Here is a 20,494-nt window from a genome sequence, read left to right as displayed (position 1 = left end):
AGGATTGTTCAGCTCTTAAGCAATATTATCCTGCAATATTGAAAAACTTGTGTATCTTTGTTGCATACAGTGTTTTCTGGTTTAGGTGATACTAAGCAAACCACTGCGTGTGATGACAAACAATACTAGTAATTGATCCGTGCCTTATGTATGGATTACACTTTCTGTTTTTCTGAGACAGTTTTATACGGATCTGCTCTTAGGAGAGTAAATAAAGGCAAAGCAGAGATAATTAAAGAGACTTCTTTTGTATTAATTCTTCTCGCCCTCTTCTGTTAGGACAGGAATAGTGATTAGAGACAAATTCTGATATATTCTATTGCTTTCCAGCAATCCAGCAGAGATGCTGGATAAGAGTAACAATAGAATTCTTCATTTCTTTTTCTCTCACTTGGTTGTTGTTGAGTTAATAGTTCTGAAAATGAGGGAATTTTCTTTCCCTCTTCTGCTTGTAGAAGCAAGATGAATATGCCTCCAGAGCCCTTTGAAGCAGTTAGGGAGTTTGTTTTGGTTGTCTCTGTCTCTCTTCTGTTCAGAAAATGGGAGTAGTATTTATGACTATGGCTATCATCTGGCTTCACTGAAGATCTAGCTTTACCTCACTGGAGCTTTGCGAGTCTACTAGAATTTTGGAGTCTTTTTGTAGGTTATATGTAACAGGAAGATTGACTCAATGGAATTGAACAAAATACATTTGTGCCAAAATAATCCTATTTTGTGTTTAAAGCTTCCTGCTTTTCTATTACTTTGGTATCTCTTATTCTATATTTGTCTTTTAGACTTTGTTGAAACTGTGGCATTCAGTAAGCTGGTTGAATCTTTTATATAAATAGGGGGTTCTGATATATACAGAATGGTTCTATCCAGATACAGCCACTGTGACCTAAAACAGCCCAGTCCACTTAACAGTGCTGCTGGCTTCAGAAAGTATTCTAAGGCCTGCAAAATCTGAAGTTATAAAACTGCACTAATAATAAATGTTTTTTTAGGACCTTCCCATCTTCGTGGTTCCAAGTGCTTTGCAGTCACTGATTGACAAGTCCTACCTTGTCATAAAAATGCTTCTTACCAGCCTTGTTTTCAAGTGGGGACACTGGGGTAGAAAGAATGAATATGAAGTGTAAATTCTTAAAGGCAAATGAAGACATTGTCTCTTCTCCTTTGGGAGTCCAGATTTAGGCACCCGTATGGAAAAAATTTGCAAGTATAGGTAAGCAAATTTAATCTTCATAATCAGTGTTTAAGCCCTTTAAAAGTGGTTTTCAGTACCATGGAACATCCAGCAGTGCAGCTGGATGGAAACTGCTGGTGTTCAGCATTTCAGAAAGGCTGGAGCACAAATAGAGCTTTCCTGTCCTTAAGCAAAGGAATATAATTTCCTTATCACACTTTAAACTGTGACCTTCCTCTAAAATTAAAAACAACTCTAAATCCCTTTGTGGTTTTGTGGTTCTCTGATATTGCAAATCTGCATGTATCCATATATGCAGCTTTTGAGAAAATTGCCCAGTTTTTATACTTTATTACATGAGGTGCTATACAAACTTGAGGGAGAAAGGGTATTGTCCCATGAAATCTAGAGATATGCATAGAAAGAGAATGTAATGCAACACCCTCAAAATGTTGAGGATAATTATATATGCAGTTTTAAAGTGCTATTTTCATCTTTATTTTTGCTTTAAAGTGTGATAATTTATATGTAATCATTTCCTGGTTTATAGACACATATCTGGTATTTAACATAAACTTCTGTTCTTATTAACATATAATTTGCACAAACATTTTGTGTGTTGTGGTTTCTTTTTAAATACTGCCAGTCTGTGAACATCTGTGACAAATGCAGAAGTCTAAAACTTTAAAATAGATCACCTCTTCCAAAGTAAACTTCCTCCTTCTTCTCAGTATGAGGACAATACCCTTTATTCATATTTCACAAAAGAGATATCAAGAAATCAGAAAACCCAGCTGAAGCCTGCATTTACAGTCTGTTACAGGGCGATTTCTCAGTATCTGCAGGCTGACAAGAGCTCAGAGCAAAGGGATGCAAATAATTAAACGGCTGAAGGGTTAATTTCGGCACCACCGTGAAATGAATCACAAAAAATGAAGCTTTAGACGTGACCTGACGGTGAGCATTACAGAACCCCTGGTTCTGAAGCCTGCAGGCTTTATTCTCTTGATCAGGGGAGAGTGTCACTGACATATGAAAGTGTGGAGTCTGACTGAGAACAGAGAACAGCTTTAACTGCAACGTGATTTGTTCAGTTGAAAAATATAACAAAAAAAAACCAGCAAACACACAGAAAGATTCATTTGTGTGTAACAGCCAAGAGAAGGATAGTCCCCGAGAGAGGCGAGGAGATGAGGGGAGTAGAGTGTTTCTTTTAATGTAAAAAGGGATTCTCTCTTTTATTTGTCTGCATCTAGAGAGATCTGTGACATAGATGGGACTAGCTGAGATTATTACTGGATTAAGATCTCCTGCAGTTAAAAGCGATGTTGTATACTAACTACAGAAAGGAGCAGCAGGAGAGCAATTTTTTAACTGCTGTGGCAGTTCCTATCTCTTTTGGGGTAAGGTCTGTTGAAGTCAGTCCAAGTCTGTGACTTCGCACCTGTAATTTGTACTGGATGCCACAGTATTTCTATGACATGTCACAACTTCTGAATGTGTTAGGTTACAACTCAAGAGGTGCTGGAATCAGAAACTAGATAATGGCAATAATGAAGATTAGATTAAATAAACGATTACACATTTGAAAACTTTTAAAATCTGTTATTTTTAATTTTTAAATGAAAACAGCTTTTCTGCAATACCATCACAAGAAGGAAGAACAGAAACAGGGAATAAGGTGTTTTAAACACGTAGAAAATGCATGTGCTGCTGAAAATCTTTTAAGATTAAAGCCACTGATACAATACCTTTATTAATTTCCCACTGAGTTTCAGTTGTCACATCTGTTTTTTGACCAGCACACCAAAATTTCAACCAATCATTAGCATTTTATTTCCTAGTCCACATTATATTAAACACTAAATCAAATAAATAGCTGCTCACTAAGAAGGGTGCTCTACTGATACCAGCTGTCCATTGCTATTGACTCTGGAATAGCTCCACGAGACAGCAGAGCTGTCTGGGGGTTGTACTCTTAGACCAGTTTGGCCAAAGAAACACAACAGAGGCAACACCCCAAGCTCTAGGAAAAAGAGGAATGATACCGGTTACACAGCAGAAATTCCTGAGAGACAACGAGCAACAGCACAGTGAGCTAGGAGAGAGCTCAGCTGCGCTTCTGGTCCGGCATTTCCAAGGTGGGATTCTGAAGCAGGGTGCAAAAAGAAGATTCTGAAATTCCTACATGGCAATGAGGGACCGCTCCACTAAGTGTTGTTTGGTCCTAACACTCCACTAAGTTGGGCTTGGTCCTAATAATAGACTGTTTAACAAGAGTTTTCTATCAGAAATCTCCTTTTAAAATTCTGAGCCACTCATGCAATGTACTTGCTACTTTCCCATTAAACGTTACGTCCTCAAAATAACAGTATGGATGTATTATGTCCGTACACGAGGGACTATTAGATAAAGGTATTTTTAATGTCAGGTAAAAAAATGTATTCGTGTTGAGAATTGCACTGATGAGTGAACTCTTTCTTCGAATCATTTAATGGAGAAACCCCTTACTAATGTCCTGAGGGAACTGCTGACAGTGCGTAATAACTTCTGGTTCAGTGCAGCAGATTACAAGACATCTTGCATTTGATGAAATTCAGGCAAGTTCTTCTTTTCCACTCTGAGATCCATCTATGAGCTTCCTGGTACGCTCCCCAAAATTAAAGGGCCTGCAACACACCTTTTTTTTAAATGCAATGAGTAGCTGTGGCTGTTAGATGACTAAGGTATTGTGTGGCCTTCTGCTTGACTGGCTTCTACTCCCAAAAGTTCAGCTTCTCCAATTAGGTAGTGTTTGTTAAATTCACCTTTGAGGTGAAATACAGTGATTTACAGAATAAGAATGGAGAGTAAGAATCATGAGAATGTATATGTACTTCAGATGAAGTTATTTCACCTTTAACATTCCTCCCACTGCTACCTACTTTATATGGCTTTTTCTATTGTTTTGCCTTTACACTGTTCATTACTACAGTGTCATCTTTACCATACATAAATATTGGCATTCAGTAAGAGTTTCATCCAGCTTGTGAGGAGTTTATAAGACCAGAGAGATTTCCCCTTAACTACAGCCATGCCCACATGATTCTGGATGACCTGCTCTTCCTTGCCCTCTGAGGACTGTTGTCTCTCCTGCCCCGTTTAATAGCTGTCACTGGAGTAATGAAATCTGCATGCAAGCAGGAGGGCAAATGCTACATATGTGGTTCCTAAGATGTGAAACTACAAAGAAAAGAACTCTGGGGCAGCTACTGGAGCACAGGAGAAGAACAAAACCCTTGGCAATACTCCTCTAACCTGTTCTTAGTATGAGGAACCCATTCAAGTTTTTCTCATAGAGATATTGAACCCCAGCCTAGGATTTTGGACAATTTGGGGAGGCCTTTGAAAGCATCAAGCAAAGAAAACACATTTTTGTAGGACTATTCTGTATTTCTTTATGATAGAACAGTGACAAACACAGTGTTTAGCAGATTAGCGCTTTTATTTTTAGTTTTCAAAATGAGGACTTAATAGCCCCTGGCTATACAGATTAATAGCTGGTTTCGCCCAGTGATGTTCAGTGTAACACAGGCTGCTTTGCAGTTCCTAAAGTTGGAAGCTGAGGGAATTATAACACAATGGAGAGAATTCTGCTAGTCCAAGAAAAACAGGTTTTGAGGTCTTTAGTTACTGATTACCAGTTAAGTCTCATAAAGCACAGCTCTCATCTCATATGACCTAAGAACTGCACATTCTTCTTATACCATGGTCTGTGATGGGATAACATAACTCTTGAAACAGTAGCTCATCTTCCTTCTGCCACCTGGGTCACAAGATCTTGAGAAAACTAGAATGCAAAAATACGACTTGTTTCAGACATTATCATTTATAACAAAATAGAAGAAGGAAAGATTTTTGCAAAGTTTCTTTGCTCTTAACTCCAGCACAAGTTTTCTGACCTCCTTGTTCCCTGCCTTATAACCTCCTCTAATGAGATGGTTACAAATTAGGAGTTGGCAGGAAATTGCTTAGCAAGCACTCAGAAATCATGTGGTGATATTTGCATGAGTCAAGAACATTTTCAGACTTCAGTGATACAATGCTCATACTTACCCACTCTCGGAGAAAGGCAAGGACTGAACTCATGGGTACTTCCATTCATGCCCACCGGTCGGTCAATCCATGCACAGCTGCAGAAGTCAGACATACGTAACTGCTTGCTTATGAGTTAACTATTCTTGTGCTGCAGTGATTTACACGTGTTGGCTCATCACATATATGCAGGAAAAAATGCCGGTTCAAGTCAGTGCTGCTGAGAGGAGCAAAGGAGGTGAGAATGGAAGCTGGAAGCCGTAGTTGCCTGCAGCAAGTATTCGTCTTTGCTCTGAGCACTGCATGTTCATACCCTTTCTTGCATTACACCATGTCCTTTACCATTGCTTCTAACATGAAGAGGGATTCTCTGACTTCTAGAGACCTTCTTAGAGTTGGCTGAGCTACAGATCCATCACTGGAGAGCAATATGCAACAGTTCATAGACTGAAGATAGTGCTTCTCCGATCTGTCACTTTCCAGATGAGCTGTGGACAGGCTGCACTTCAGTTCAAACAGTTTCAACACAGGGCAAAGTCAGCATTAGTCAGAAATGATTCTAAGCTCTTCCTATGTGACATGGAAGCACAAAAAAGTAACAGGATAGAAGCTGTCCTGATTGATGTTCCTTTGCCGATTGTTTCCTTTGTTAAGGAGGAGAGCCAGAGATGGACGACTGCCTGGAGACACTGAAAGATGAGGAGGAAGCTTTGTGGGAGAACGTGGAATGCAACCGGCACATGCTGAGCCGGTACATCAATCCAGCCAAACTGACCCCGTACTTACGGCAGTGCAAAGTAATCGATGAGCAAGATGAGGACGAGGTGCTTAACTCACTCATGCTGCCCTCCAAAATTAACCGAGCAGGTAATTATTTTGTGAATGGCGACATCTGTATCCCTGTCTGAACAGTATTCTTTTACTAAGTCTGGAGGGAGCCTATTTCAAATTACAGATTATCAAATGGAAACTCTATATCTCATTTGCAGGACATTTAATGTAAAGGGGAGAATCTGCTGCTGCTATTTTCGTAACAATGATTCTTTCCAGTGCTGTGCAGACTGGAGCTCGTGGGGTTCATATTCCCATCAAAGCCTTGGCAAATATTTCAGTTAACACAAGCAGCAGCCAATGCCATTCCAAGAGCAGGTTTCCATCTGTCTTGCCGTGCTTCAGGATTTGTCACTGAAGGATCTGCCGTCCTCGCGTTTCAGTGCTGCCTGGTGAAGGCTGCGCTGGATAACGTGTCTTTTGAAATTTCTGTTCCAGAGACCAATTTGCCCACGCTCCTTCGGAGTAACGATCAGCACGAACATGAAGAATATGTGGCATTGCTTTATGAGTTCAGCTGAACTCAATTAATCAGCCAGATTTTCCACAGCGTGTTGCTGTGTTAGAGATGAACCTTAAGCAGATGTGACTTCAGGGAAATGGAACTCACGTGTGCTGCTCATAATGCTGTTATGTCACCTCTCCCTCTGTTCTCTGTACTCAGGCCGACTGCTGGACATCCTCCACACCAAGGGCCAAAGGGGCTATGTAGTGTTCTTGGAGAGCCTAGAGTTTTACTACCCTGAACTCTACAAACTGGTGACTGGGAAAGAACCTACACGAAGATTTTCTACTATTGTCGGTGAGTAGAATCAGTCTACAAAGAAGCCTGTTGAAATAAGGACTATCTTGAGGACTAGGTTTGATGTTTTCAGGCAAGAAATGGAAATAAAAGCTAATCTTGTAGCAGCGTTCTGCAGTTTTTCAGTCTCTTTCAATGGCAAAATGAGCTAGCAGCAGGTAACGTATAAAGAAAAGGAACATCTCGCTTGTCTGCATGAAGCTGAAGAGCTTCAAATTGAATGACAGGCATTACAAGAACTCTCAAGAGAAGAAACATTGACACAGTGGACTAAATTACACTGATGACCTACATGTGTGCAGCAAATTTGAAGGGTTCAGGTTTATTGTACTCGTACAGATTCATTTCACAAAGTTTGTGCTATTTCCACAGGCCTGTCAGCTCAGCTGAAACAAGATAAATGTAAAGGCTTCATATTCCATCCAGACAAGCTGTATGCATGTATATTGTGATTCTGGCAATAGTGTGCTGTGTAATATTGGTACTGTTGCCAGTTAGACACACAAATGTGTATGTATTTGTGCATATTCTTCACCTCTGTACGTATTCGGGGACATTTGTTTCTTACTCAGTTCTGCTGATCCTACTTAGTATAAAGTTGCTTTACTGGATGTTGATAAGCTGTTCAAACATTTTCAGTGGAGGAGGGACATGAAGGCCTTACCCATTTCCTAATGAATGAGATCATTAAGCTTCAGCAGCAAGTAAAGACAAAAGATGTGCAGCGCTGTGAACTCTTGGCTAAGTCTCGCCAGTTGGAGGATGAGCGAAAGCAGCTAAAACTGAACAAGATAGAGCTGCTGACCTTCCAGGAGAGATACAACAAGATGAAGGAGGAGAGGAACAACTACAATGATGAGCTGGTCAAGGTGAAAGATGAGAACTACAATCTGGCCATGAGATATGCCCAGCTGAGTGACGAGAAGAGCATGGCTGTGATAAGGAGCCGAGACCTCCAGTTAGAGGTGAGATAAATGCTCTGGGCTGCTTTAATCAGGAACAGCAATGGAGGATGCCAGTGGCAGATGGGAAAATGAGACCTTCGCTGAGAGCAGAAGGTGCAGAGCTTTCATTTGCTCGTCTTATCCAGATGATTAGAGGCATCACTGTACAAAAATGCCAACTGCAGAAATGCGTATTAATGGCTGATAATTTACATAGTTGTAATGGAGTAACAGAACATAACGTGCTTAAAAACAGAATTTTAAAAACATAATTGTTTGCTAAAAACATAATTTCAGCTTTTCAAGCTCAGTAGTATCTTAGGACAGTTATTCAGGTTTGTACTACAGCTGCTGGTGGTTTGTTCAAAAAGTCTCACACAGAGCATTGGAACAGCTTGAGACTATTTGGGAAATATAGAAAAATGCTTCAAGTGCAATAAAATTCATGCTTTAGTGTGCGTCACAGATGAGATGGAGTAAACAACTGCCCATAGTGGATCTGGACACTGGGGTTTGTTTTTGAACCAAAGACATCACATGTTTTAGCCCGTTTTGTTTTTTCACAGTCGTTTGCTCATTTTCCCACCTCAGCATTGCCTTGTCTTAGCTCCACATCCCTTCCCTGCAGGGAGATCACTGCTGGTGTGGGGCGGTTGGGCACAAAGTCGTGTCGATTTGTGCTGTGCAGCTGCTCACGGTCACCGGTCGCAGGCGTTACTGGCCAAGGTCCCTGAGCATCCCCTGCCCTTCATCCCTGTGCATCTCCCTGAGCTCCAGGATATTCTCCCACTTTCAAACCTTTCCTCCAGCCGGGATCATCGTCACCTTCTTCCCAGGCTCCCTTCTGTCTGAAACCACTTTTATTTTTTGAGAACCCCTCTTTCCTATCCAGAACTCGAAGCCTCTGTTTTTCCCAATCTGAATAGATTGACCAGCTGAAGCATCGCTTGAATAAGGTGGAAGAGGAATGCAAGCTGGAGAGGAACCAGTCTTTGAAGCTGAAAAATGATATTGAAAACAGACCCAAAAAGGAACAGGTTCTGGAGCTGGAGCGGGAAAATGAGATGATGAAGACTAAAATCCAGGAGTTACAGTCCATCATTCAGGTATAAAAGCAGATTGCTACACTTAAAATTCCAGCCACTTCAGCTTACCCCTCCTGCTTACCCACATGATGGATTCAGCAAGCTTCAACCACTCCTTGCAGGCACCCCCATGTTTCCCTCCCATACTGTATCACATACCCCACATCTCCTCAAACCTGCCTTGCTGGCTACCTTTGAGGATCTAAGTGTCTGGAGGAGGCTGTGAGAGTGGGACAAAGGAGCAAGAAGTGGCGACAGCTCCCACATATTTTTAGTAAGGGACAGGAAGTTGAGTACGTAATAGGGAAACTGATAGCTATGAAGAGGAGGTGGCACGGTCTCTGCTACTACTCCTCACCTGAAACTCAACACATACTCCTGTTAAAATGCTAGGAAGCGTTGGGTGAAACCTCTACCTGCAAAGCCACAATAAACATAAGTGTAAGGTTTGGGAAAACAGAAGGTTGGTTATATAGCTCCCAGCTGTCTGCAGTACTCCGTGTACAAGCACATGCACGAGGAGGTGTTCTACCAAAAAAAAAAAATTGTAGGCTGATAAATCAAGCTGTACATGAGAGATTGGCTCTTTCAAGGTGCAGAGTGCAGCTGTTTAATTGCTGAGCATTCAGCTCCGTGTTTTAGCCCCGCTGTGGCTCTTTGTACCAGTCTGTCACTACGAAGCTGTGTTAAATAGCCAGCCCAGAAATTTCTGACAGTGGCTCTGTGTACCCTGTGCTGGGCTATTGTCATATCTGTGCCAAAAGGTCACAATGAAGCAGAGGGTGATCAAGGTTTCTGTACTTGGGTGGTCATTAGTTACCAAAACGCCTCGTAGAAGGCTGCTGTAAATGCACAGGGATCTTAACTAACCTTTGTGAAGATGGGGAGAAAGGATGACATGCAGCAAATTTAGCACTGCGTTACTCTTTGAAGAGCTTGGCCAAATATTAGGATATATGTGAGAGTGCTTAGCGCTTTGCTGGAAAAAGCTTGTGGCATTTTAAAATGACACTTAAAACATTATCGACAGAACGCGTTTCAGAAATGGCTGCAGCCTCTCGCGGTGCCGAACGATTGTTGGTTCTAACAAAAACCCAATTCAAATGTTGAAGAAGGGCGTAGTACAGAAGGTTCTGAGAGTTCTGCTCCATGTAGAATTTAGGTCTTATAGCACCTAAAGAAACAGAGAAATCATCATGAAATAGCTAAAAATAGGATTGAAATGATCCTAAGTGAAAGTATAAATTAACAAAAGGCAGTTTGTTTTTAGAAATATGTAGATATACTTAGAAATATCAGGTAACCAAAACGTCGCTGAAATCCCCAACATAATCTAGATATTTTAAAAATAAATATGCACATTAATTGCTTGCATTTTATGCCTTTTTCTTCTTCTGTTTATGGTTAATTTTGGATGGCAATTTATTTGTTGGAACCTGCTCTGGTAATCTTATTAATTTCAAACCTGAAAGAAAAAATACTGCTGGACACTACAGAAAATGAAGCAGTGATACAAGCTACTCCAGGCATGTTTAATATTCTCTGAGCACAGCCCTGCAAAGCCTATGCATGCTTTAAAAATTCCCCTGAATGTTTTCTTAGGCCCTGCTCTTTGGCAAAAGGTGATTTTTCTGCTCAGCGAGAGCTGATTAATAGAGAAGGGTTTTGAATGCAGGGCTTGGAGTGAAGAATTGTCACTGCATCCAAAATGGATCAAATTATAGCCAGTACAATAAAACAGTAAAACAGTTCCTTCATCAGACTATTCTGACAGCAAGACAGCCTTTATTCATCTTTTCTGACACTATTTTAAAATATGAACAAATGTCCATCTCTTCTCCTGCTTTCCCATTGCAGTATCGTGTTCATTTTCTATTCCTCTGGCTTGTTACTGTCTTTGTTGCTTTTCTCCCTGCAATACTATTTTCTCTTTCCCTGGCCTGTCTCTTAAAAACCTCTTTCCTCAGGCTGACAAGCGGAGTTTGCCAGATTCAGACAAAGCCATTTTGGATATTCTGGAACATGACCGTAAGGAGGCACTAGAAGATCGTCATGAGTTGGTCAACAAGATCTTTAATCTCCAAGAGGAGATTCGTCATGTGGAGGACTTGAGAGACAAGGTGAGAAATGGAAGGATAGAAACCTGGAATATCTCAGGCTAGTGCCCAAAAGACCTCTGAGAGCAGTGGTGGTTAACAGTGTGTCATTTCCAGTATCTTGAAGAGAAAGAAGATTTGGAGTTAAAGTGTTCAACACTAGGAAAAGACTGTGAGATGTACAAGCACCGTATGAACACTGTGATGATACAGCTAGAAGAGGTGGAAAAGGAGCGAGACCAGGTATCTAGCAGTTAAAGTAGAGAAAATTAGTAGCAAAAGCCTGTATCTCATATGTGTCACTTTGGGGAATTGTGGGTAATTGGAGACAAAATACCATTAAAAAATAAACAGCAACAAGAAATTGCTACTTGTTGGAATTTGCATTACAGTAATTAAACATAGGACAATATTGGGTTGTTTCCACAGCGTAGCATCTGGCAGGCAGGACCAAAATCTTAACAAGAGCTACTGCAGGCTTTGTATTAGCGACAAGTCATCCGGTTTGCACTCTGGAGCATTTTGCCACCAACCAAGAGGGAGCTGGAAATGAACCACCCTCATCATCATAATTTTTAATGGTACTACTGTGGCACATCCTGGTCCTAACTGCTGTGTTAATTGGCGAATGGTTGCCAGTTCTGAAGTCCCAGTTCCAAGCACCTTACAAACAAAACCGGCAGGAGAATGTGTCTGATGCACAGGTGCAGAACAGGTTTCTTCTCTCCATTGCAGGCATTCCGCTCGCGCGATGAGGCTCAGACACAGTATTCACATTGTCTGATTGAAAAAGATAAATACAGGAAACAGATTCGAGAGCTGGAGGAGAGAAACGATGAACTGCGAATTGAGGTGGTTCGGAAAGAAGCTTGCATTGTTAACCTGGAGTGCAAACTCCGGCGGCTCTCTAAGGACAATAACTTTCACGACCAGGTGGGGCTGAGGAAGACAGACGTGAGTTCTTTTTATAAGGCTTGATCTTAAAAACATTTTGGTGTGGAAGGGAGAGGGGACTCTTAATTCCCTCCGTGAATTAACCAAAAGAAATCTCCTTGTACTCAGTGTCAACATTGTGGGCTCTTCAGTACAGTGGGGTTCCAGTTGTGTGTGTCATGCACATAGCTTCTCAAAGGCTGGCACCCCACAACTTGATTTTTAATGGAAGGAAAGGAAATGAAGGAAGACAATTAATTTCTACACTGGGGTAGAAACTACAAATACTTCTTTTAAGGAATGTGCCCCAGTGAACAGCAATTCCCACAAATGTCAATCTAAGTTACTGACTTGGGTCTGAAGCTACGTTCTGCGTGAGCTTCTGAAGCACTGGAGTCACAGAAAGTTTAATCAGATTACTTTAAAGGGAGATCATGAGTTGTACCAAACAGGTCTCAGAAGTAAAGCATTTCCTTCTGATCTTTAGAGTTTACCACGGAATCTACCCATTACCATTATCTCCCAGACCTTTGGGACTCCAAGCCCAAAAGCCAATGGTCAGGAAGCAGATGACTCCTCCACTTCTGAAGAGTCTCCAGAAGACAACAAATTCTTCTTGCCTGACCAAGCTCGACTCAAGAGAAGAGTGAATCTAAAGGGAATCCAGGTGTGTCTGAATGTGAGGCTGGAATGGTATAATGCAGGGACTGTTAGAACTGAGAGATATAATACAACTTGTAGTCACACCTCTGAAACTGCTGTGCTATAAAGATAAGAACAGATTTGTATATGATAGTGAGCTGTCAGTTTTTGCCCTGTGGTGATTTGCATCCTGAGGAGCAGGTATAATCAGGCTTCATAGACTATTTTCTGCCCCTTCTCCCCATTTTGTGTATTCTCCTTGCTTCTGCAGTTCGTTCACATTCTTGGAGCGTTGTCAATAAATTGATTCTTTGCCTCCTTAACAGTAGTGAAAAAAAATGACATAATGCCCGAAGACTTGCACACAGTAACTGAAGGTGGAAAACGAAGCATTGGTGGAAAAGCTCACATCAGCTGGAAAGAATAATAGAAAGAAATGGACACAATCTAGAACAAAATTAACTGCCTAATTTAGAATTAAATTATGGCCATTTCCTCTCCCTTAAGAGCAAGGGGTAGCATGAGTTAGGTCCATGATTTCCCCGACTAGCTGCATTCATGCAGCTATTATCCAATGCTATATTCACGAATTGTAAAAAATACACAATCTCACATTTGGGGTTGTGAGCTTCTCTTTCCTTTCATCTGCATTTGAATTCTCCCTGCCCTTCATAACCTTTCTGAGCTCTGACTGTCATTATTACTTATGGGAATAGAGCTGCATTTTTTACATTGCACACTCCAAAAGGATGCCTGTTGTATTAACAGCTGCCTGAAACCAGTCCCAAGGCACCCACTTCACCTTTTGTCTCTTTGTTCCCTCAGCAGAATCTGGGAATTGCAATGCATTTGGGCCAGACTTTTAAAAGAAGTTAGGTAGCTAACTCTGTTGATTGCAGTGGCATTTAGATACCTAAATATCTTCCAAATTTTGGGTCCCGTTGTTTAAGGGAGGGCAAATTTATTGTATTGTAGCAGTGAAAAAAGAGGTGAAAATATCTGGTTTACAGTGTGTGGCAAATATTCTGCATTTGTGCTGATTTTTGTCCTCTTTTTTTTTAGATAAATCCAAGAGCTAAATCCCCTGTCAGCATGAACAAAACATCAGAGTTTCAAGGTCAGAAAGAGCACTCATGTCCTTATTCCTTTTCTGTTGCTTTGTCTCATTCACTTAATCTCTTTAAGTTGTTTTAACAAATATGCCAACCTGGGAAATTCTTAACTAAGCCCAAGTCGATAAAATAGACCGTTTCTCTCCTAGTGAACAATGTCATAATTTAAAGTAGTCCAGTGTTCTATCTGAATGTCCACTCCATTCAAAGATACCTCCACAGACACACAATATTGCATCCCATAGCTTACCTAAACTTTCTGTTTATTCAATATTCCTTTCAGTTTAAAAAAAATTTGAAGTCATGAGTGTACTACCTGTACTAAAAGTCATTTTACTGTTCCCTTTCTGCTGTTGGAAAAAAAGCTGAAACGACCCTTATCTAGTGATCATCTAATGGGTTCCTTTGTCCTTCAGCAAAAAGGAATTAATTTTCAATCTAAAGCATTGCAAAGGTTGAGGGAAGGGGGGTTGACCTACCCATCCGCCAGCTGCCAAGTTACCAAAGCAGTTGCTGTATACTCCTGTTTGAGCTACTCTTAATTCCTCTTATTTATGTAACACTGTTCTCGAACCAAGCACCATCTTAGGCAGCACTTCCTTTGTTTTTTATGTGCAGCAGCATGCTCACTGTTGTACAAAATACGACGGGAAACGTGGTTCCTGCTGCAAGATATTGCATGGTAAACAGCATGTTTGGTGTCAACATGAGTATGAATTAAAGGTGCTGAGGAAGGGAAGGAGTCCACAAAGACAGTAATGCTGTGCTACCTGAAGCTGCTGAGAGATCTCAAGCTTCTTGGTCCCTGTTGTAAATTTTTTACTGTGAAAAAAGCGTAATTCAGTGAGCCAACCTTATCGCAGACCACCAGATTCAAATAATGAAGTTAAAACATAAATTAATGAAACAATCCTTCTTTAATTTGTCAAATAGTATTCATAGAGCTAATAAAAACGTACGGGGCAGAGCTGAAAGGAGAAGTTGGCAAGAGGCTGTCCAGAGTGGTGTACATTCCTGCACTTTGTCGGGAAGCTGACGAGGGAGGAAAGGGAGCCAGAGCTGCCGGGCACAGAGCAGCTGTGCCCAGCAGCTGGGGCCTCTGGCCAGTATAGGGTGGGGGAAATAAGATAAGCAGGAATGGGAAGATAACCTAAATGTTGTTGCAAATCCGCAAAAGATTCCGTATTGAAAGTGATCTGATGTGATTTTCTCTGGTGTCTGTCTTTTCCTCCGTCGTCTGTGAGCGCAGCAGTCAGAGCACACGATGAAGATGGGGCTGATGCCAGCAATGGCCGCACAGACACAAGTTCCTCTAATTCTGTTTCCATCAGTAACTCCATCAGCAGCTGTGAAGTCAGCAAAATTGTAAGGAGCCTTCAGATGCCCCTTGCCTGTCTACGACTGCCTCTCCTAATGTGGTTCAGAGCTTTTGCAATCCAGTATTAGCACTTCACTAGCATCCCAGCTGTGATCAAATTCAAGGCCCTTGTCAGAGGCTCCCTTAATCCTTTTACCAGCATTTTGTTAGAACCATGTTATTAGCCTGTTCCAAAATCACAGAATTGGTTTATGTTTATTTAAAGATACTTCAAAGGTATTTATGACCTCTTGCTGCCTCCTTATGCCATTTCATATTTACTGTTAGAAGGAAGAGATTTTCTTTAAAAGCTGCTTTGCAGTTTATTTAAGAAAATTTTCAGGATTTTTTTTGAGTTCTCTAACGCTTTTCCTGTCTATAAGTAACAGTGAGTGAGAAAAAGGGTGCAGATCACAGCTGGAAATTTCTGCATACCATCGCCAAACCACTTCTTCCCTGCTTGCTGTATCCCCATAATCTCCCAAGGCAGATATTCCATTATACGTATGTGAGCACTGACACAGCAGGACAAGCAGACAGAGAGAGTGCTCTTACAGAGTGTTAATAACAAAGAACAAAACATCTTTCTAGAACACCATGAAAAATGCTGCCCCTAGGAAATTAAAATTATACCCAAGAATAGCCAGGAGAGAACTCCCTGCCACTCATAATAAGCTTAGCTGGGTTAGGAGTATTCTTTGGAATATCTCCTGGATATTTAGACGACTTATGCTGTAGTGCAATTTAGAGTTTAGTTTCCAGTGTACTAGGTTAATAATTGAATGTATGGAGATCTGTGTTTTTCTTCCTCATTCTTACTATTTATAAGTATACATGCATTCCGCTTTTCATCCTCTTCCTCCTGTATGTCAGCTGTGCAACACACACTCCCCACATCGAGGGCAAAGTTAAAATTGTTTGGTCAATCACCAAGTCGTGTGGTCACAAAAAAAGGTACTGTGCCAGCACACAAGCTGTGCATATTGCTAAAATACTGGAATGTATGAATGTGAACGCTCTTGTGTGGAGCACTCTGCACATCTAGACTCAATTTTTCTTACTGTTGTGCGTGCTTCACCGCTGGCACGCTGGCAGCCGAATGCCTCCATGAGTTGGAAATGATAGCACGTTTCTTACAGAGAACCTTTCTGTCGCTTCTTTTTCCCAAAGCAAACCCTGAGAAATCGCAATGACAGTATCATGTCTACCACCCCTGAGCCTCCAGGAAACGATTCGATAGTCCGACGGTGCAAAGAGGACGCCCCTCATTGCAGGTGGGTAGCCACGCTGGGGAAATACACCGGGAACGTGTTGTCACAAGGAGGAGGTAAAAAGGGCCTCGGATGTCCTTGTGTCTGTCTCCGGTTGGAGACCTTCTATTCGGCAGCAGGACTGACTTGCTAAACTCAGGGCTGCTGTCCTTCATCCCTAATTTTGTCCAAAACACTCAGGAGTCTCTGATAGTTCAGCTGGGATGAATGGCACAGCGATACCGCTGCAGCACTGGCTGTTTAAATGTACATAACAAGAAAATACTAAAATGACGAGGCACCAATGCTGTTGGAGAACGTGCTCTACCTTTGTAGACTGATGTGGCTTCACTTTTTGCTTCTCAGCTCATGCTGCCTATGTCTGTGTCCCTGTCCTTCTCTCAGAGCCCCTCCTTCTGCTCTGTAGGCTGCCAAAATAGAGCAGAGATGCTTGAATGTCTGTGAGGAACTGGCAGGGGGAGAAGTGGAGGAGGGAGGTGGTCTTTCTTGGGCTCAGGGCTCTGTATCTCAGCACAGTAATGGAGGGAGACAGATGCATTGCCCTCCACTTCACCTTCTGCTGCAGCTTCCACTTCTGTCGGGTCATGGCCCTGCAGACTTCCGCTGCGAGAGAAGTCGGATCAGCTGGGGAATGGGAAGTTAGTGGCAGGAAGGAGAGAGACCTTGGCCACCCCACAGACCCCTAAATGGCACTGACCCTTTTTCTAGAAGGTTTATAGCAATGCAATACTTGGGCACACTCTTTTGGTGTTGATGTCAATAATGTTTATAACAGAAATATCAGAAGATACAAATATATTTCCTGAAGGTCCCAAGCAGAAGGAGAAAAGAACAAAGCCCAAGTAAACCAATTTAGAAGAAAGCAATATATGTGGAGGGTTTAGATCCTTATTAGATCTATTTTTTAGATCTAATCTTTATTAGAACTTTATTTAGATTTTTAATGTTTTTCAAGACAAACTCATTTCTGCCAGACTGCTGCTTTTGCCTCTCTTTCTCTGTGTAAACTTTGCAAGACAGCTTTACATAGAGGGCATGCTCAGCCAGTTCTCCCACACAGTTTTCTAGCCTGCTGAGGATTTAGGCAGAGTTTATTCTGGTCTTCCTTAGGTTGTCCTATATTGTCCTCCAAGCCCCTTGTTAAAGTGTTAATTCATGATGGAGAGAAAGGGTTGTTTTGTTAATGATTGGAATGTTTCATGTTTCAGGTGCTGAACTTGAAAAGCCTTTGGCATGTCTGAACACATAAATACTTGCAGTATATTACAGAATGCAGTAAAGATTACTTGGATATTATTCATCTTGTGGACTTATTTCACTATAGCTCTGACTATATCCTGTTCCATATGTTAAGGCATTGGAAGACTGAGCTGTATTGAAATCTGAAAATTTTCCTCATATTAGATACTCTTTCCTACTGGCATGTGGAAGGAAAAGGTACCCTGGAGCAAGGTCAATGTGGCCTTCCTTTGTTGAGCTAATAATCACTAAAGTTAAGTAACTCAAGAGCATGCCCAAAAGTTCACTATAGTTTATAACCTCATAATCAGTCTGCAAAGATTTTTTAACTTGTTTGTGAACATAATCCAAAATAATTGCTATTTGCACGCCAAGTTGCAGGTTTCACAGTTCATCTGATCTTGATTTGTGTGGCGAAAAAAACGAGATCATAATTTAATATGTAGGAAAATGTGTATTATTTTCCTGCTTATGCACAGTGTAAAAACAGCTGATTGTCCCAAGACTGGCTGCCAAAATTCACCCGGCACCTGAAGCCAAATATGAGGAATATCAGCTCTGCAGGAGACCTACAAATCATTCTGAATGGGAAAAACAACAAGCTTTGCAACGAAAGGACATGCTTTAGTGAAGTCCTTCTGCTGAAGCAGGCTGGTCACTCACTTGGCTGGACATCCCCAATGTACCTTTAAGAGCAAAATTTGGGTGAATTCTGTTTGTTTTTAAGGCCAACCAATCTAGTCACCCTTAGCAGGAGAGGTTGTGTCAGTGGGAGCTGGACTGAGACCAGAGCTGTGGTGTAAGAGTTTCTGTGCAAAAGCTTGGTACACCTTGCTGTTCTGTTACCGTAGGCGTCCGAGTAACCCTGCGAGGTACCATTGACCTGGTACAAAATGCTTCAAGGACTTTAGATCAAGCAAGTAAATTACTCCTTTGCTGCTGCACCTCAGTCACTTCCCCTGGGTTCTCTCTGTCCATCAGTGAGCTTCTGGCTTTTTTGATCTATCATGGAAAAACCCCATGCTGCAGTATATATACAGCAGGCATTATGCAACCATTTATCTCAGTGCTGAAGCAGGTGTGGTGTAAGTCACACATATGAGACCATCAGTCAGCAGCTTCCCTTTGTCTTCAGCAAAATCTTCATTCCCTCACTGCTGTTAGCAGTTCTTCCTTCTGAATCTTCTTGCTGCTTCCTGTGTTGGCTGACACATACTGTTTTCCTGCCATCTTCCTACTTCTTCCCTGGGGCCTCAAGTACATTACTTGCTTATTATTTACAGCTGAACCGTTGCCTAATGCAACACCTCCAACATCTTTCTTTTCACAGAGGAAGTTCCTCCTTCAGAACTTAATGAAATCTGGTGAAAGTTGGAAACTTAACAGCTCTCTCTTCCATTATCTCATGCTTTGTTTTTAATTCCAGCCTGGTTGAAGAGGACAATGACAGCTTTGGATATGATGCTTTGGAGCTAGATGGTAAGTGAGAGGATATCACGTTTATAGTTGAAGTATGAGATCTGTGTGATTAGTTCACCAGCTACAGATACTGTCAAATAATCAACGCCTGGCCTAAGTAAGATGTGATACATAGTCTGAGCAAAAATCAAATCAGTTCGTCGTAACAAGAAAACAAAGGTGAATAGTGGTGAGAATAAGAAAGCAGTTTTTCCTGAAAAACTAAGTGGGAGAAAGATTAGACTGAATTAGTAGATGGAGGGTGCTTGGCTGAGGTTTGCAAGTTGATAAGACCTTCAGCCTTAAAATGAGGAAAGCATCAAACTGAGAAGGAAAACAGTAAAGAAGACAGAGCCAGACTTTTCTCAGTGCTACCCAATGAAAGGAGAAGAGGCAATAGGGACAAACTAAAGAACAAGTCATTCCATTTAAACAGAAAAAAAAAAAAAAAAAAAAACCAACAAAAAACAAACCTTTTTTACTGTTAGAGTGGTCAAACACTGGAACAGGATTGTCCAGAGAGGTTGACTAGTGTCCCTCCCTGGAGATATTCAAAACCCAGCTGGACAAGTCCCGAGCAATCTCCTCTAGCTGACCCTGCTTTGAGCAGGGAGTTGACTGGACAGTCTTCAGAGGTCCCTTCCAACTTGCTGCTCAGTGACAGTGATCAAGTAGGTCCAGAAAGCAAGACTGGCATTACTTGCCATGGCCTGAGGACGTGAATCATGCCTCTGCATCAGGAATTTCCTCCTTCAGCTTTGGCTGGGACAATCAAACATTTATTTTCCCCTTTTCCGTCTTTATGACTGTATCTAGGACTCATTTTCATTCTTTTTACTCTTTCAGATGACAGCCATGACAGGCAGTCACATGGAGCTCCTTCGGTGCACTCTTCCTCTTCTTCTCATCAGTCGGAAGGCCTGGACGCCTATGAGCTTGAGCATGTCAACTCCATATTTAGAAAGTTCTCTCTGGAAAGGTATTTGAGATTCCAGTTTACCTACCTTAGACAGACACTGAGGGGAAAGGCTGCCAAAGTGAGATTCTCCATTTATCTATTAGTTTCTGAAGATATAATGACAGGAATGTGATGTCACAAGTTGTTATTTGACACAAATATCTCATGATACTGAGCTAAGTCTTTACTTCTTTATGTCAGCAGCAGTGTAACATGTTATTTTGGAGCCCTTTCATATCCTGTAAACCAAGGAAGGTCATCCTAAAATTTCAAGAACTTAAAGGCAGCCAAAATGTTCTAGAGGCTTAAATTTATCTTGCTGTCTTGGTGGCACAGGTTGCTGGGTGAGGTACTGTTACACATCTGAGTGTGTAATACACGTTCAGTCATGGCTGAGCACTTGAAGCTACCCAGGTGCTCTTCTCTAGAACTTATGTAGTAGTGAGGACTTCTTTTAGAGTCCTTACATCCTAGTGCTTGGTCACACTAGAAGTTTATTTATATCTCTCTTTTATCATGCA

General features: G+C 41.5%; 1 protein-coding gene across 1 annotated transcript in view; it reads left to right on the top strand.

The window, feature by feature from the left end:
* The window catches only part of CARD11 (caspase recruitment domain family member 11), a 45,834-nt gene that overhangs the window by 16,258 nt on the left and 9,082 nt on the right, over positions 1-20,494 (top strand). Inside the window, exons 2-14 of the mRNA XM_086622078.1 lie at positions 5,900-6,112; positions 6,741-6,878; positions 7,518-7,843; positions 8,749-8,928; positions 10,875-11,027; positions 11,121-11,246; positions 11,739-11,936; positions 12,424-12,603; positions 13,641-13,695; positions 14,940-15,055; positions 16,218-16,321; positions 18,984-19,036; positions 19,862-19,994. Coding sequence (XP_086478204.1) covers positions 5,900-6,112; positions 6,741-6,878; positions 7,518-7,843; positions 8,749-8,928; positions 10,875-11,027; positions 11,121-11,246; positions 11,739-11,936; positions 12,424-12,603; positions 13,641-13,695; positions 14,940-15,055; positions 16,218-16,321; positions 18,984-19,036; positions 19,862-19,994 — 1,975 coding nt within the window. The remainder of the gene's footprint in view (positions 1-5,899; positions 6,113-6,740; positions 6,879-7,517; positions 7,844-8,748; positions 8,929-10,874; positions 11,028-11,120; positions 11,247-11,738; positions 11,937-12,423; positions 12,604-13,640; positions 13,696-14,939; positions 15,056-16,217; positions 16,322-18,983; positions 19,037-19,861; positions 19,995-20,494) is intronic.

The sequence above is a fragment of the Tauraco erythrolophus genome, chromosome 17, assembly GCF_009769465.1.
Source record: "Tauraco erythrolophus isolate bTauEry1 chromosome 17, bTauEry1.pri, whole genome shotgun sequence".
Taxonomy (NCBI): Eukaryota; Metazoa; Chordata; class Aves; order Musophagiformes; family Musophagidae; genus Tauraco; species Tauraco erythrolophus.
This window is presented reverse-complemented; position numbering and strand designations above follow the sequence as displayed.